At 43.3% G+C, this 17,848-nt stretch overlaps 1 protein-coding gene across 1 annotated transcript; it reads left to right on the forward strand.

Moving 5' to 3' along the window:
• The first annotated feature begins 798 nt into the window (after positions 1–798).
• Positions 799–16,422, forward strand: UPP2 (uridine phosphorylase 2). The gene is made up of 7 exons (XM_066621569.1): positions 799–923; positions 1,327–1,444; positions 4,120–4,278; positions 8,566–8,680; positions 10,866–11,075; positions 14,485–14,631; positions 16,271–16,422. The coding sequence occupies exons 1-7, from the start codon at positions 799–801 to the stop codon at positions 16,420–16,422; spliced, it is 1,026 nt and encodes a 341-aa protein (XP_066477666.1).
• Positions 16,423–17,848: the final 1,426 nt, after the last annotated feature.

Here is a 17,848-nt window from a genome sequence, read left to right on the forward strand (position 1 = left end):
TCCCTCTCCTACTGTGATAACTTATCTGTGGCTGCCATTTTCAATAGCAATTTCAGGTGACAGTTGCCTTAACTGTTATACTATAAAACAGGGGTCTCCAAACTTCGTGGCCAGAGGGCCGCATCATATATCTGAGTGCAGTGTAGAGAGCCAGAAAAAAAATTTAAATATAAAATTTGTATAAATAAATTAGAGATGGAACTTAGAGGAGTGAATGAGCTCATTCTGGCCCTTAGAACACCCTCCAGATGCAACCAGAGCAGAGCTCCAATCATGTTCAGCCAAGTGGACCAGAAGCTTTCAGGGGACAAGAGTCTGGCCGCGAGCCAGATAGAGGCTCGCCGCAGGCTACTTCTGGCCCCCGGACCGGGGTTTGGAGACCCCTGCTATAAAACATGGTCATGTGAGGCTCTTGAATTCTGGGGTCATGGGATGGAATGATTAGGCATTGTAGCTGTTTGGGACCCCTGGTGCAGAAGTTGCATGCCACTAAATAGCAGTTTCTGGGGCAGTGTTGTTGCTATGGGGGTGTGGGATGCACCAGAGGTTCCAAACAGCTACAATGCCAGTGGGGGCGGGACAATGGTACATCACCATGTCCACTACCTGGGCCATTACTCCGCCCACTGCATGGGAGGAAGTCCATCATAGGGGTGATGCTCTGGCCTCTTGCACTGGGTGACACAAATCCTAGTGAGGCCACTGTTCTGGGTTGTGGCCAACAGCAGGCAAGGATGACTGCTTCTGGACTTCGGAGGCATCTGGTGGACCCTTGTGAGAAAGGGGATGCTGGTCTAGATGGACCTTGAGTCTGATCCAGGAGAGCTCTTCTTGTATGTTAAAGAAAATGCTCCTATGATGGCACAACCATGGAGGGAAATGGTCTTGCTGTTGCTGATGTCTTTACAGACCCATGTCAAAAGGTATCCATGACAGTCATGCCATCTGGAATGAGACTGGAATCTCAACAGCAACAGATATGCTATGGGGGGAGGGGCTGGGATGGGGAATTGGAAGAATTTTCTGAAGTACAAAATTGAGCGCATGCAATGTGGGAGAACACTGAGAACCTCAAGGGAACATGTGTGCAGTCAGCATACCGAAAGGGTAACAACAACAACAACAGTACTAAAACTTGATCATCTGGAAAGAAACTGGCTTAGACTCAAGCCCTCTCTCTCTTTCACACACACTCTGCAGCCCCTCAGTATTATTAATATATAACCAGGCAAGTGTAGAACTTGCATGAATTCTTGAGTTGTTACAGCATATTTCACAATTTCCTCTTTTCCATTTGCTTGATCAGACTCTTTTTCCCCCCCACAGGAATGGGCTTGTTTATGTTAAGAACCCTCACTTGGATTTAATGGATGAAGATATTCTTTATCATTTAGACTTGGGGACCAAAACACACAATCTGCCTGCTATGTTTGGGGATATAAAGGTAACAGAGTCACAGTACTCATCTGCGGCATTTCTAAATGTATTTCGTACCTGCTCATGCTTCTTCTCTTGTCTTTTAGCCTTACCTTTTATCATAGTGTCTAGCTACAAAGATGACTTAAAGGTCCCAAAGGGACTGAGATAGTAACATTCTGTAAAGCTACTCACAGAGTATGCTGCAGCTACAGTTGTGGGCAATTACCCTTCCTTTCTTGGTGAAATCAGTAGACTGAAAGAACCAGGTCTCTTTCTGGTAAGCTGAACTAAATTTTTCCCTGGGGCTGTTGCATTGACTTCAGTTCAGAAACAATCCACTGAAGCCTTTGGCTCATAATGGTCACATTTCCAAGCGCATGTATTTCCTACTTGGAAGGAGAGGGTGATTTGTATTTCTACAGGTGAGAACCTGGTTCAAAAGGACCTCACACAGTTGTATTTTTAAAAATGCTGTTTTGAAAAGTGTATTTGCTCACGTGCAAAGCCTTCGCAAACAAATGTCTGGATTTAAAATGGGTGTTTGTCCACAAATATTGGAAAGATTTGTGTGCTGACAATTTTAAGATTTCTCAGTAGGTGAGAGCGACAAATTCCATTTAGATGTTTGCCCTTTAGTGGTTTGGTGGCACATCAGAGTAGTCTGAAAGATATCAACAATTAAGAATAATCAAGAATAATATCAATAATATCATTTCAAGAATATCAAGAATAATCTCTGGAATTATAGGACCAAAGTTAAGTATTATCATAGAGAGCAATCTTAAGATTGCACTGGGCCAGCGCAAGTCCCTTGCACCTGCTCGGGAGGGCTGCAAATGTGCCATAAAGCACGTTTGCACCTCCTTGAATGTCAGCTGGGCCAGCACAAGGATGTGCACCAGCCCACAGAGGCTGCATTCAGCCTCCGCAATGACAGATGGTGTTAGGTTCACACTGGCCGAGCTTGGCCAGTGCGGGGGTCAGAGGGGCGGGAGGAAGGTGTTCCAGGGTGGGGGGAGGGTGGGTGGCAAGCGGGCCCATGGGCAGGGAGTGGGCAAGCAGGGAGTGGGACCAGGATCCAGCACTTGTGTCAGTTCCTGACCCTGTTCCTGGGCAGCCTGGGCCAGCTCCGGGCTGCTTGGATCTGAGCCACTAGGTGACACAGATACAAGTACCCATTGGGGCTACTGTGGCTCTCTCTGGGGTAAGGGGAAGCTGTTCCCCTTGCCCCGGGCTGAGCCACTTTCAGCCCCAAACTCATGTTGGATACGGTACAGGCTAGCTGGCCTCCCTGTTCCAGTGCAAGTTAGGATTGCACTGTTAAAGTCCCACTAATTTCTATGGGAAAATAAAACATGTTTACATATTATTCATTGAAATAAATGGAATTTAAAAGTGCTTTGCTTTAGCCAGAGCGTGTCCTTAGTTTGGCCATACATTTTTCTAGCTCTAATGAAAATATTACTTTGGAACGGCAAGACTGTAACTAAATTTGGGGAAAGGTACAGAATGAAATATCCTAGAAGATTTGCATTCTTAGTTGCAAGTGTTTACAGACTATAATACTCTGCAGTCCATACAGTGAGTTGCCTCACATTTAGTATTCTATACTATACAGTATATGCAAAATGTACAGAATTTTTGTGATGTAAAACAGGTTCACGTTTAAAGCTCATGCCATTTGTGACTGCAGTGGTCATGTGGGAAAGTTGTAGTTACATGTTGATTAGTTGCCTTTTAGTTTCAGTAGTCAGTGGGTTGTGTTTTTTTTTGAAAGGTGTTTGGTGACATTTTTGCTCCTATTTGCATCCCCTGGTGTGTGTGTGTGTGTGTGTGTGTGTGTGTGTGTGTCTCACACACACACACACACACACACACACAATGTGCAATTATCTGTCAATGGATACTATTGAAAGAATATATTAGATCACATACTACTTCGGCATCATGTTCTGTTATCTAAAGAAGATAGTTTAAATTCAACACCCACATTACAGAGATATTCTGGATTTATGCTAGTTGAGAGTGAAGATTACTTTATATGAGGTATTTGGTCAAGGTGCAATACCCATGTAAAAAATGTGGTCATTTCACATCTGATATGAAATAAATATGCAGGTATGTTTTGCCGTTAAAAAGATAGGTGGCATTCCATGGACAATGTAGACAGAATTAGGCCTATGAAAAACCAAACCTTTTTGGTATGTAACCTTGCATCTCTTCCTGCTGCTGCCCTCTCTCTGATGGTATATTAAATCAAAATCCATGACATCATCCCCACTCCCACCATTTCATTGGCTACCACTTGGAGGTGGAAAAACTCTGTGATGGCATCAGATCATGTATTTTGTTCTAGTAGATGTGAGGAGAGGAGATCCACCTGCAGTAAGAAGCACCAGAAAAAAGTATCCTGTTCAGGCTTCAGAGTTTATGATGAAAATAAGAATTAAGAAGATTGAACATTTTGTTCTTCTAAATCAAAATATACTGGTGTATTTTGAAATCCACCAGGTTTCTTCTGCCACTGAGGTAAAAATGTATGTCCTTAGTGCTGCTTGCCACCTTGCATAAATGGGTCAGGTAGTCAATTTCCTCAATCTTCCAGATCTCGCCTGGTACAAAAGCAGTTCACCATCTTATCACCAATGTAAACCAAGTCTCTGTTGCTATGGCTAATAATCTTATTCGTTCATTTTTCAGTTTGTCTGCGTGGGCGGGAGCCCCAACAGAATGAAAGCTTTTGCTCAGTTCATGCATAAAGAGCTTGGACTGGAAGGAGATGGCAAAGACACAAAAGATATTTGTGCTGGGACCGACCGGTACTGTATGTATAAGGTTGGACCCGTGCTTTCAATCAGCGTAAGTATATTATGGGGCACCAAAAACACTTCCATTCACAGCACAGCAGTAACCGATGACTTGAGCTTGTTCTTCATGTCTCTTCCTTAATATTTCATGCAAATCTAGTGCGCGTGAGAGAAGCTGGAATTGAAAGCCTTTATGATCAAGGGACTTCATAAAAAGCAACAATGCAGCCAGTATGGCACGAGGAAGAGCAGCTTTCTTAGGAAGCATTCTTGTCTAGATGCCCTCTCAGTGCCTTAGGCTTGACTGAAAAGCAGCAACTTTCTGAGCAAGAAGCATTTTCAGTCTTTATGCTCTTCGCTATTTCTCTGGTGCTGTCAGCAAGAATGCCTGGGGGCACATCCTCTAATCTCAGTATATCCCTGATGTGCTAAACCAGAAATCTGGGAAATATAACAAAGTGGCTGGCTTGAAAACGCAGATCCCCGTCTTTCCAGGCTTATAGTGCAACTCCTGCTAGGAAGATTGTCTGGGCCAGAGTGGTTCTGAATTCCCCCTGATCACAGTTTGGGTTGGATGAAGCAGCTGGAGAAGCACTGCTGAATAGAATCAGAGGCATATGTGGATTGGGGTTTGTTCTTTCAAATATGGCTATACAGAAGTGTTTGAAGGTTCCATATCTTTGTTGTAGCATTTTTTGCATTATATCATTGTTTTCATTTGCAGCTAAAATTGCTTCCCCTTACCCCGGGGAGAGCCACTGCAGCTTCAATGGGACTATTTGGAACTGTGTCATCTCCGGAGGTAGCACACATCTGAGCAGCCCAAGACTGGCCCAGGCTACCTGGGAATGGGTTTAGGATCCGGCATAACCACCAGATCCTGTCCCTGCCTCCTGCACCCCACCCACCCACAGTCCCACCAGGCTGGGCCAACACAAGGCTCTGGGGTGTGCGGGGAAGAGGCAGGAGGGAGGCGTTCCTGGGCAGGGGGAGGGTGGGCAGTGGGCAGCCCCGGGGGCAGGTGGGTAGGGAGCGAGAGGCGAGGCTGTTCCCATGGACCCCTGTTCTCATGGAGCTCAGAGCGGCTTCAAGCCACTCCACTCTCCTTGGACTTGTGCCACCTCAGGAGGTGGTGCAAATCCGAGGATACCCATGGGGCAAAGGCCCCTTACCCGGGAAAAGTTACCCCTTGCCTCTGGCTGAGCCGCTTTGAGCCCCTATCCTGTGTTGAATACAGCACAAGCCTCTTGGCTTGCCTGTTCCAGCACAGGGTAGAATTGCGCCCTTAGGCACTCTCGTGATGACGATGGGCTAGAGCAAAGAACTTGCGCCGGCCTATCTGCCCCTTAGGATTGCACCCTTAATGTCCCATGAAACAGATCAGAATCTGAGGCCTAAATCTGTTAAGTGAATTGTCCAACAGTGCAATCCTATGTGTGTCTACCTAGAAGTAAGTCTCACTTAGGTCAATGGAACTTAATCCCAGGTAACTTTGTATAGGATTGCAACCCATGACCTATTTCTCCTGCATTCTTGCAAATTACTGATTCCTATGACAGTACATTCCTTTTATAACTAATTTACCAGCAATTTCCCCTCCTTTCCCTTCAGACACTTCGCAAGCAGTTATTGCTAGTCCAAGCTTTCAGGCATTTGAAAATGCTACATGTTTTAAACTTTAATACGCCAAGTGAAAAATTGCCATGGCTTGTCCTAGCTGTTTCTATAAATTATTTCCCTGCTCTTCTGATATGCGGAATGTAACAGTTGTGCTGGCCTGCCTAGGAAATTCCTTACCTGCATCTCTGCTAGACAAGTGAGACTAAAGATTAATAGTCCAGAAACACAAAATCTGGATCCCATGTAAATCAAAGCACTGTTTGGTTGTGCCATTAAATAGAAACTGGATCAGCCTCAAAGACTACAGTTTCTATCACTCTTCTCTTTCAATCATGTCATATGTCTTGGGCTGTCACATCCTGACTTTGAAAGGGCCCTTGTAATTTTCTTATAAACAGAGGAAACACGTTTTTGTTTAGGTCAGCAGTCTTGAAGTTCAACATATAGAAGCACTTCCTTCCCTGCTTAAGCTATGGCAGGTACTGGAAAATGCTTCAATTCACCTTTGAGTGCTGTGCAGTTCACAAACGACTTAAGATGTTCTTTGCTTGCAGCATAACAGGCAAGGAAATGTCAGCCAAGTTACACATTAGTCAACCCAGCTTGCATGGCTTCTGGGTTACAAGGTTCTTGGGAAGTCTGGGGTAGTGAGTGACTAAGGGTGTGGTCCTGCACATGGCACCCGCTTAGGTAGCAAGGTGCAGCACAGCTCCTGCAGGGATCTCTTTTAATTCTCAGTATCTGCTACATTCACTGCACCACTCCTCTTCCTCCAACTGCTTCTGCTGCACTAGCCTGGCCACCAGACCTTAGGGAAGGGCCAACTAATGGATAATGATTTTAACTCACCAAGGGCTCAGCTGCAACAGAATGACCCTTCGAAGTCAATGCACACAAAGAAGGCAGCTGGTGGAGGAGGGGAGGCTTATTATAATAAGGCTCCAATGGGTGGTAAGCATGGGATGTACCCTCACATTGTGTGCTGCTGTAAGGCATGAAGACAGTTGCTGAAATTTTGGCACATGCTCAATTTGTGATTTTAGGCCAGGGGTGCCCAAACCCCAGCCCGGGGGCCACTTGTGGCCCTCAGGGGCTCCCAATCAGGCCCTCGGGGAGCCCCCAGTCTCCAATGAGTCTCTGGCCCTCCAGAGACTTGCTGGAGCCCGTGCTGGCCCGACGCAACTGTTCTCAGCAAGAGGACAACTATTTGACCTCTCACCTGAGCTGTGGGATGAGGGCTCCCTCCACTACTTGCTGTTTCACATCTGTGATGCAGCACTGGCAGCGAAGGAAGCAAAGTGGCCTTGCTTTTTGCAAAGCCTTTTATAGGCTTTGAGCTATCGCAAGACCTTCATTCATTCATATCAGTTCCATCTCTAATATATTTATTTATGTAAATTTATTCAAATTTTAATGGTAAATTAATTCTTTTTTTTTCCTGGCCCCTGACACAGTGTCAGAGAGATGATGTGGCCCTCCTGCCAAAATGTTTGGACACCCCTGTTTTAGGCAGACAATTGTTCTTTGTGCCTCAGCTCTCCAACCTGCAATATGGGAAGGGTAATCCTGGCCTACCTTAGAGGGTTGTAGCAAAACATACTGAGCTAATGAATGTCTTGAACACCCTAAAGTGCCCTATAAATGGTGAGAATTATGAATGATGATTTATGCAAGGCTTGCCTATGTCTCTGAGGAGATCAGCCCCACTAGATGATATCCGTGTGCGCCGGTGCTCTCATAGTCATCTGTTCAGTTTTTTTACTGCTGTATGCTGACTTGATGGGAAGGAAAGAGCTGAAATATTTGCCAGTCAACTTCAGATTTGCATTGTGTTCATTTGAATAGAACTGATTTGATAGATCCCTACGGTGCACATTCAAATTTGAGCATTGTCAAAAGGAAGCAAGCACTCCCGTTTATAGTCTGACAATTGACATGTTCAGCATATTTCAAGGCCAACACACTTCGTGTTGAATTCAAGGTCAGTGCAATGCACAGAAGAGAATCCCCATTTCATATAAGCTTGGATTATTTTAAACACTTAAGGCACGGTCCTACTGAGCAGAAGACCATGTAAGTCCCACTGATACTAATTAAGCATTTGTTTAACTCTCTTTCATGGAAACCAATGGGACTGAAGTGTGCTTGATTTAGATTGCATTATGCCCCCAGTTTTCTGAATGTCTTGAGACTCAGGGTAAAGTCACTCTTTTTAAAAATTATTATTTTTATTATTATATTATTATTTCATCTAATCTAAATGTTTGATTAACTGGAAGGTATCAAATATGCATGTATAGTTTTCTCATTTTGTTGCATTTGCTGGTGACACTGACTGCAGTGAGGGAGAGCTAAGTTCAGCTGATTTCAAATGTTATATCAGTTCACATGCATTATCTTAATGTAATCCATACAACAACCCTTTAATGGAAGTACAGTATATCCCCATGTTGCAGTTGAGGAGTGGAGGTTGCTGGGAAGACTTTTCCGTGCAAAGGCTTCCATGCAAACCACGATCTGAAGCAGAGCCTCACATGTAGATATTGTTGAAGAGGCTCATCATTCATAGTTGAATGTGTTTAACTTTGCCTGGATTGTGGCCCTTTGGTTGCACACATTTTACATTTACATGGATTGATTTTTCTTCTAAACATTCTACAAATTCAGATTTGTTTTGCTAAGGAGGTATAAAGTTGTCCTTGTTTCTTTTTCTCCACAGCATGGGATGGGTGTTCCCTCCATTTCCATCATGCTTCATGAGCTAATAAAATTGCTACACCATGCAAAATGCCGTGATGTTACCATTATACGCATCGGTACTTCAGGGGGATTAGGTGAGGAAAGAGTTTTGCTTCTACTAGGCTCAGGGGATGCAAATGAAATGCATCTCTGGAAAAGGTCACGTCTTTATGAGATTTTTGTAACTTTTTTTTTATTTCAAGTCAACAAATATCAAACTGCTAAGGCATATGAACGAGCACAAGTATATATTTTCCTAATGTAATATCAGTCTGAAAACACAGGACCTGATGTCCTTTTTAGATTAAAGTCATTTGAAGTAGATTTTCCCCTAGCTCTCCAAAAGACCGACATATATGAGTGATTGCCACGAAGAAATGTTTATCGGTATCATGTTGTGAAATAATGTTTGGCAGTAATGCACAAAAATGCTCTTCAAAATGTAGACTCCTTTAAAACGTGTGTGTGTGTGTGTGTGTGTGTGTGTGTGTGTGTGTGTGTGTGTTCATTCATTCAGCAGCAACTACTGTACTATGTTAACTTAATCTGGAGGGAAAAGAGGTGAGGGAAGAATGCCATAAACATCCAAAGAAATACCCTAACTGGAATGAGTTTGTATAAGAAAAATAGCTGACTCAATGATCCAGTTCAGACACAGGCAAGAGATTTTATTAGGCATTTGAAATCCATAGATTCCAATGAGTGCTTGGCTTGTTGGGTTGGGACTAGGCTCTGCTCTAAATTTTACTCATAAGAACTTCTGTTGAGGGCTCCCATTTGTACAACTGAACACATGGAGGGCTCTCTAGTGCATTTGAGAACCCTGCAAAATTCCAATGAAAGCATGAACTTTGTGGGCAGAGTCAGTGGCTCTCCCACATTAATAATTATCCACAGAACACCTTTACAGTTCTTTCATCCACAGAAAGTTTATCTGAATGAGATCCCGAATAATATGTCAATTAAAAAGCTAATACATTACTATCAAAGTAATGGCCCATGACACCTTATAACTTGACAGTTGTTCTCTAATGTATACCAAAGCTGCTTGAGTAGGAGAAAAATGACAGATAATATAATCATTCTTGAAAGCTTCTCTAACCTATACTGGTTGCTCCACAGTTTTGGGTCTATTGTATGTCTGAGTGGTTAAAAATATACAGCCTTGGTATATATTTTTAAGGTGAAAAAGTTATACTTTAGCTTACGAGCAAATTCTGTGCATACATCTAAGCCCAATTTTTGCACTGGGATAATAATTCAAACCTTGTAAGCTTGCTTTCATGCACAAAGCCCAGGTATGCAACTCTTCTCGGATAATAATCTTCAATCAGTGGCATACAGCATTGACCAGTTTTGTCAATTCCCATAAATAATAATTACAGTAATTATTAGCTGTAATTAAAACTAGTACGGTTTATAGAGAGTGAGAAACAGAAGTGGATACACAATAACTGATGGTGGTATTCTGTTAGTGATATCAACTACTTTACTGCAGTGTTTCCTCTGATTTAGGCCTTAAATGAAGCTTAAATTTAGGCATTTAAATTAAACAAATAAATCCCCCCCCCCCAAAAAAAAACCAGATTGATGTGCAATAAATTAAAATTGGAACCAAATATCTAAATTCCAGGTTTATAAAAACTTAAGGCCCAATGTATTCCAATTCTATGCCAGTGGGGTATGCACTCTATCCTGTGATGGAGAGACAGTCACAGAGGCTTCCTCAAGGTATGGGACCATTTGTTCCTTTACCTTGGTGCTGCACTGCGACTGCACAGGTGCTGGAAAGTTGGATAAGATTGGGCCCTCAGTCATCAGAATACAGTAGGTGGCACCTCTCACATGCAAGGCACATAGAACACAATCCTATGCATGTTACACAGAATTAAGCCTTTTTGAGTTCCATGGGGACTTATAGTTCAATCCTAACCAACATTCCAGCACTGGTGCAGCCCCTTTTTGTAAGATGATGTTTGTAAGAGAACAAACATTCCATTACCTTAAGGAGGCCTCAGTGACTGTCCCCACCACCACAGGATGCAGCACACGCCCTGTTGGCATGGCTGCATCAGCGCTGGAAAATTAGTTAGGTTTGGGCTGTTACTCCCACATAGGCACGTATCAGGTTGCAGCCTTATATGTCTGTTCAGCCTTTGTGTGAACTCAAGTATTTTATTACATTTCTGATCACTCAGATAAAGTGCAGTAGAATGTATCATCATGGACTGAATGGTATTGTGCAGTACTTGATTTCACCACTATACTCTCTATTTTCAGGGATTGAACCTGGATCTGTTGTGATAACAGACACTGCAGTGGATTCATTTTTCAAGCCTCAGTTTGAGCAGGTGATACTGGACAATGTGGTAGTACGAAGCACTGAGCTTGATCAAGACCTCACTGAGGAACTGCTAGAATGTAGCAGAGAGATCAAGCATTTTCCAGTACTTGTTGGCCATACAATGTGCACTGATGATTTTTATGAAGGTGAGTGGGGCTGGTTATAATCCATGATGCTTTTTTTTAAACTCCTAAACACAAGAATTAATCTGAAAATATTATCTGTCATGAACTTTGAAGCTGCCTTCTGTCAAGTCAGACCATTGCCTCAACTAGGTTAATATTGTCTATACTGACTGGCAGCAGTGGGGTTGTCAGGGATTGATCCATGAACCTTATTTACGTCCCCATAAGGCACGTTTGCAGGGCTTACCGCTGGGCTCCTGCCAGAGCTGGCTTAGCTCCGGCCGGCGCTGTGCCAGCGTGCGGTGAGCGCCCAAGTTCCGTGGCTCAGCGGTCTCCATGACTGCGGAACGGGAGATGCGGAACGGGAGATGGGGATGTGTTTGGGGGCATGGGGGGAGGCGTTCCGGGGAGGGGGGAAGCATGGCCGGGGGCATGGGGGAGGCGTGTCGGGGGTGGGGGAGAGATAGATCCGAGCTCTGCAGGATCCAGGGTGCTCGGGCAGGGCTGCTTGCCCTACACGGGTGCCTTCACTTTAGCGGCGACCAAACAGTTGCCGCTAAAGTGAGTAGCCCCATTGCGGGGCTGCTCCCCTTACTCGGGGGAAAGGGACGAATGTTCCTTTCTCCCGAGAAGCCTCCCGCTGTAGCGCGGGAGGCGCAGGATCCGGCAGGAGCCCTCCGTGGAGCCGCTGGGTCCTGCAGCTCCGGGCAGATTAGGATTGGACTGTCCATCATTTTAACAGTGTGGTGATATCAAATACAATCATGAGAATTTGATCCAATTTTTTCTTCCTACCCGACTGAATTTCCCAAGACTGGGTATCAGTTTCATCCGATTGAAACACCTTTATAAGAACAACTTAGGACAGAGAAATTAAAGGGAAATGTTACTAATATTTGCCTATTGAAATTGTTTTTATGAACTTTTATTTTTTATTTATATTTTTAAGCAGCTAATTCACCAAAGGCCTTCAAAGCAACATAAAACATAAAAGAAAAACACCTTAATAAAAACATTCAAAAACAATAAACTGTAAATAAATATCCATGCTAAAAATAGAATTCACCCTCACCTGAACGCAATGACCAAAGGATTTTGTCTATTGGGTTTCTGACTGAAAAGCAAAAATTGACTTCAGGAACTGAAGTGGCATATGCGGGTAGATTACCTCTTCTCTGGACATCTGAAATCCAGACTATTCCCAAATCCAGACATTTTTGTCCATGACTTGTTTTCTGTAGTGTGGACACTAGAAGGTCTTGTACTCATTCCCTCGTACACTTCAGGTACAGGCTGTAAGTTCTATTCTCTGCTTTGTGGTATGCACCTGTACAGACATTGTTGAAAAATGTCCAAGAGGCCAGCAGACACCCGTATGGGGAACAGTGAAATGAGCAAGAGCAAATATTTCTTATTATATTTATACAATTATTCCAAAATCCAGACAAATCTGAAATCCAGACACCTTCCAAGCAGTCCAGGTAAGGGATACTCAACCTGTATTTTATAAACATGCCTACAGATCAGGAAAATCTCTAAAGAATTGTCAGAGTTATGCAGCAACATATACTGTAGATATCTGCCATATCTCTGTAGTTTTATAAGAATGCCAAAGTTATAATGTGCAAGAGTTAGAACAGTGACACTGAATCCAGCTTCCCGTTTCTTTCTGTAGGGCTCTCAGAAAAGCCGAAGATTCCCTGACAGTCATGTTTTATATCCCCTCATCCTCAAAAATCAGCATACAGTCACTGACATTCTAGAAAGAACAAGCCTCTCATATTAAGCAGTTAAAACAAACAGTGCCTTGTCAATAATTGTAACAAGATGTTAACAGCTGGATTACACTCCAGTTCCTTCCTGTGACAGGATTATAGCTTCCAAATTACCTTGCTGAAGAAAAATGTCAAGAAGTGTGGCATTTATGTAAATAACTATTAACATTCCTGCTCTACCTGGAAGCCTTTTCTTTAGAGGCAATTAAATGCTGTTTCGCAAGTGGATGTAATGGAATAAATGGAGAATTAATAATCTGAGGACTATTTATAAACCTTTGGATCCATTTGCAAGTACGGCCATCTGTGTTTTTGCTCTGGGTCATGATTTAGCAAAGCCACTGCAGAGGATTAAGATTCAGGAATGAAAATACAATGCAGTGGTTTCCCCAGGTTAGCCCAGCTGCAGCTGTACATTTCCCATAGTAAAATATGTCTTGCAAATCAAAACACACATGCTGCTTCTTAAGCTCTTTAGTCAGATTCACGGCATGGGCTAAGCCCCATCTGACGGTAATTAAAGAGATTATTTGCAAGCTGCTTTAATTCATGTTAAACAGTAGTTATTTGCCCATTGGTAAACATTTGGCATTTTTGGTGCGTGAAATTAAACTTTGCTCTTTAATTCTGATGTAGCTCACCCTTTTCCACTCCACACACTTTGGGCCTGTAGTCTCCTCACTGCTGGAATGACATAGAGGCAGACGAGATTAAACAGTATCATATAAAATGCTTGAACACCTGGACTTTGGACTTTAAATTGGAAGAACCACTTGTATAGTTTCATTAAGAAAACAGATAAAACTGCAGTGACAAACACAACCAAGTTAAATTACCCACAAGGCAGCCCACACTAGATAAAAGGCATGCATTGCTAAGGCAATTTGGTTGGCTATGCTCTCATCAAACTTTGGTCACCCCTACTAAGTGTCAACCAATGATTAGCACATCGTCATTACACAGGAAGTGTGTATTTCTTCAATGTGATGACCTGGGTGACCAGAGACAATGGAGGTCAGAGTGCCTGTACCTTTAACCATTGTATACAAGAAGGAATTTGCAGCTTTTTAAACCCTTCTATGTTGAGCTGCACCTGCCAGAATTTCTTCTTTTATAAAGTTGTTGAAGGTGTAGGCATTGTGTCCTCCATTGTATCTAGTCACCCTGGTCATGACAAAGTAGTTGGAGATTTGTGGTGTTTACCAACTTCATTTGGGAGGTAAATGCAACAAGAGGTTGAAATGGACCTTTCTGTCTTCATCTACAGCAATGCTACTCTGCTTTTATTGGTTTGTGCTGCTTTCTTCTACAGAGAATTAAAAAGCAGATTACCCATAATTTATTGATTCTTCTCCACAGTGCTGTGCCATTTGCAAATGCCCAATGTTTACAGGCCTTGTTGTAGTCCATTGTGTGGCATTTTGTTGTAATGCTCTATTTTTAAAAAATTCACAGCAAACAAAATATCAATATTTCAAAGCGTGTGCTGTTCAAATAAAAAAAATCTGTGAGGTTTTCGTTTGAGCAAAATGCAGGGAAATGAACTGTGGGGTTTCTGAAGAAAATATTATTTGGTTCCAGGCAACTCAACCAACACATTTGAAGCAAGGAATGAAATGGAAGTCTAAAGCCACTGTGTTTTATTTCTGTCAAAGGTCAAGGGCGGTTAGATGGCGCGTTGTGCTCATTCTCCAATGAAAACAAGTTGGAGTACTTAAAAAGGGCTTACGATGCTGGAGTTAGAAATATAGAAATGGAGTCAACTGTATTTGCTGCTATGTGTAGGCTTTGCGGTCTTAAGGGTAAGTTGGAAGATACATTCGCCCTCATTTTTGTATAACCCAGAGCCAAACAAGATACTTATGGTCCTATCTGTTTTTTCACCTCATGGAAATAGTAGCTTTGTACCCCACCCTACTCCCTGCCTGATCTGGACTGAGACCACAATATGCCCTTAGCTCCTGCTCTATTCTGAATCTGCACCACAAAAACCTGCACTTGTTGTGTAACTTAGGAGGGAAGCTGCCAACGGCCCAAAGGAATGCCCGCCCAACTGACCAGCATGTCTGGCTAAGAGGTGGTACGTATAAACAGAGTGAGCGGATAGGACTAGAAACTACGGCACATTCCACAGAGCTGCTCTTGAACTACTCAACCACAAGCAGCAGGTGGTGAAGGGCACCCTTTGGAGCTTTCATTGTTCTGTAGTTGCCTGTCCACAGATGCAGCAACCATATATACCAGGACCACATGAAGAGCCCCTAGCCTGTGGAATAGTATGGGCTTCCCAACCAGAAGACCCTCAGTTCAATCTCTTTGTGTGAGTCGTGCTGGAAAAGTCTGGGAGGTGGCATGCCTGAGAAAGTACAGTGCCAGAAGGAGTGCTGCATGGTCCCTTTCACACAACACAATTTGCTTTTTGTGTCAGCTATCCCAGAACTGGGGAGGGGGAGGAGATAACAGAGGTGCGAGGTAGCTGGAAAAGGTGGGGGAGGATGGTGGGAGGTGGAGTGAGGGTGGAGGGGAATGAAAAAGAGAGGGGATGCCAAAGAGGATATGGTGCTTCAGTCACATGGCACCAATTAGTTTGAATCCTCTGTCACTCATAGTGAAATGCGTGGGGTGATGTATAATGGTTTTGAATTGAATTCCATGGGTGCTTTTTCACTTGCATCGCCTCTGAAGTGGGCACATCACAACGTCTTCATTGAAGGTAGGACCATGGTCTGAGTGGGATATCTCCCTCCTTCCTCCAGCCATCTCACACCTTTTCCGCCGCCGCCCCCATTCCTGATTTGAGACGCCTGGGATGTGAACATAGATGCAGGAACCTAGAGATGGTCTGAGCCACTGCCACTGCTTGAAATGACATGCAAATTTCATGCTTTCTCCCTATAAAAAAAAATACATCCCATTATTAGCCTTTCACCTACCCCCAGCTTCTTAGGAAAGCAGCCAGGGGGCAAGGAAAGGGAGGCATAGCAATCCGCCCCCTTTCCTGGAATTCCACCTCTCCTCTTGCCTCCATGACATTCTACTTCAGTTGTTGTGGCCCTCCTTGCCCCTCACTCCTGGCTGCTTTCCTAAGCAGCTGGAGGAGTAGAAGGCGCAATGGCAGCAGTGGCTTGGCGAGAAGTGCAGGGCACCCCTGTCAATTCACCGCCCTCTGATCTTGCTGTCCACTGCAAGCACTTTATGAGCTTCACACAGAGGCCGGCCCATTTTGGGCCATGTGCCAGCTGTGTTATTCTGGTGGTGCAGAAGTGTCAGAGAAACATCCCATTGGTGACAATCCACTGGTGCAGCAGTGGTGGTATATCTCAAGTCCTGCTGATGTAAGAGAGCATCTATCAAATCCTATGGCATTCAGACAGGGTTTTTTTTTTTTAAGTGTAAGATTGTGTCCCAACCCTCTTTTTTTCCTGTTTTTCTTCTTTCCAGCTGCAGTGGTCTGTGTGACCCTCCTTGACCGACTTGAAGGTGACCAAATCCGTGCGCCCCATGAAGTTCTAGTTGAATATCAGCAACGACCTCAGCAGTTGATTTCATTGTTCATCAAAAAGCATCTTGGGCGATGGAACTCCAAGGAATGATCAGGATATGAAAAAATTGAGAATAGCCTCTGTGATCGTGGATGTGTGTATACATTCACACAAACCATGAATGCCCTTTGAGTAGATCTGTATGTAAAAATGTTATTATGGTGCTACATGATAGTGATCTTATAAAATGAGCACTTTTTAAATCTGAGGCAGTGAAATGAGAGAATGGAAGTGTTTCACTGCTGTTGTAAATACAGTGGTTGTTTACAGCATCTCAATACAGCAAGCAACATCTTAACTACAGCATATCTGGATGCCACAATAAGAAGATTTTTCTCTGTTCTTAGACACATAAAATCAGTGTCTAATCTTTTCACCTTACAGGCTCTCTTCCCACATCACCTCTAACTCATTGAAGATATGCTAAAAAGCTTGTATGCAAAACCTTGAATTTGTCAAAGTACTGTATGTGGCAAACCCATCTTGTCCTTCGGTTAGCCCAGTTTTTACCGAACGAAATTATGTAATTTCTGACCCTTTGTCTAGAGGATGCTAGAAGCAATTAGCCATTGCTGAGTGTCAAATCTCTCTCATAAGCACATCTAGAGAAAGCACCACTATTCCATTGAGACTTATGGCACAAAATGGTCCTGTCCCCAAGCTTGTAGCACTAGGCAGAGTTGGCATGTAGAATGCCCTCCTGCAGTCATGTATGTACGTACAGACCATCATTTCACATATGAAGATGGTTGACAGATGATTCCAAGTCATCCATTCCTGTGAGGCATTTGGGTCTAAAATTGTAGAATGTATACGAGAGAATGAAAAAAAAATGTTTGCCTACGGCTTTGTGCAAACAGCACAAGTATGCCAAGAGATTGAATTAAACAATCAGCACTGGAAAGTTGGATAGGGCTGGGCTCTGACTTTATGATACTAAAATGGCTGCTGAGTCAACTTAATTGACATTTCAAACACGGCTAGAGATGTACATCCCTATCCAGGGCTATTAGTGATGCCCAATAAAGAGCTACTCAAATTGGACCAAGCTACAGTATCTAAATTTCAGGCACAAGACTGACATAATATAGGATCATTCTCCGTGACCTAAACTTGTAGGCCTGAAGCTGTTTTGTGTGCTGCATTCTATGAGCTCATGACAAGACTTCAGTCCAGAGGTCATCAGGCAGTTCCTTTTCATTTCACCAATAATGGGACTGAATCCATTGTGTTACATATCCAGGAATTATCCATGGCACTGGACCAACTAGATATAGGACAATGTGGTGGGCAGTTCTGGCATTTGGAAAGTATCCGTAGTTGTCAGCAATGTTGTATATTCATAACAGTAAACCAAGCTAACTCTTGGACCTTCACATTACTTCACAGTAATAATGAAGCAAACTCAAAAGTAAATCTGCTGCTGCTGGATGTTATTGTTGAGGTACACCTGTGAAGACAGAATATTATTTTAGAA

This window comes from Tiliqua scincoides, chromosome 1 (genome assembly GCF_035046505.1).
Source record: "Tiliqua scincoides isolate rTilSci1 chromosome 1, rTilSci1.hap2, whole genome shotgun sequence".
Lineage (NCBI taxonomy): Eukaryota > Metazoa > Chordata > Lepidosauria > Squamata > Scincidae > Tiliqua > Tiliqua scincoides.

Coding starts and splice junctions, on each gene's coding strand:
- UPP2 (XM_066621569.1), top strand. CDS start 799: ATGGACCTTGAGTCTGATCCAGGAGAGCTCTTCTTGTATGTTAAAGAA. Junction 924..1,326: donor TTACAGACCCATGTCAAAAG/GTATCCATGACA, acceptor TCCCCCCCACAG/GAATGGGCTTGTTTATGTTA. Junction 11,076..14,484: donor CACTGATGATTTTTATGAAG/GTGAGTGGGGCT, acceptor TTTCTGTCAAAG/GTCAAGGGCGGTTAGATGGC.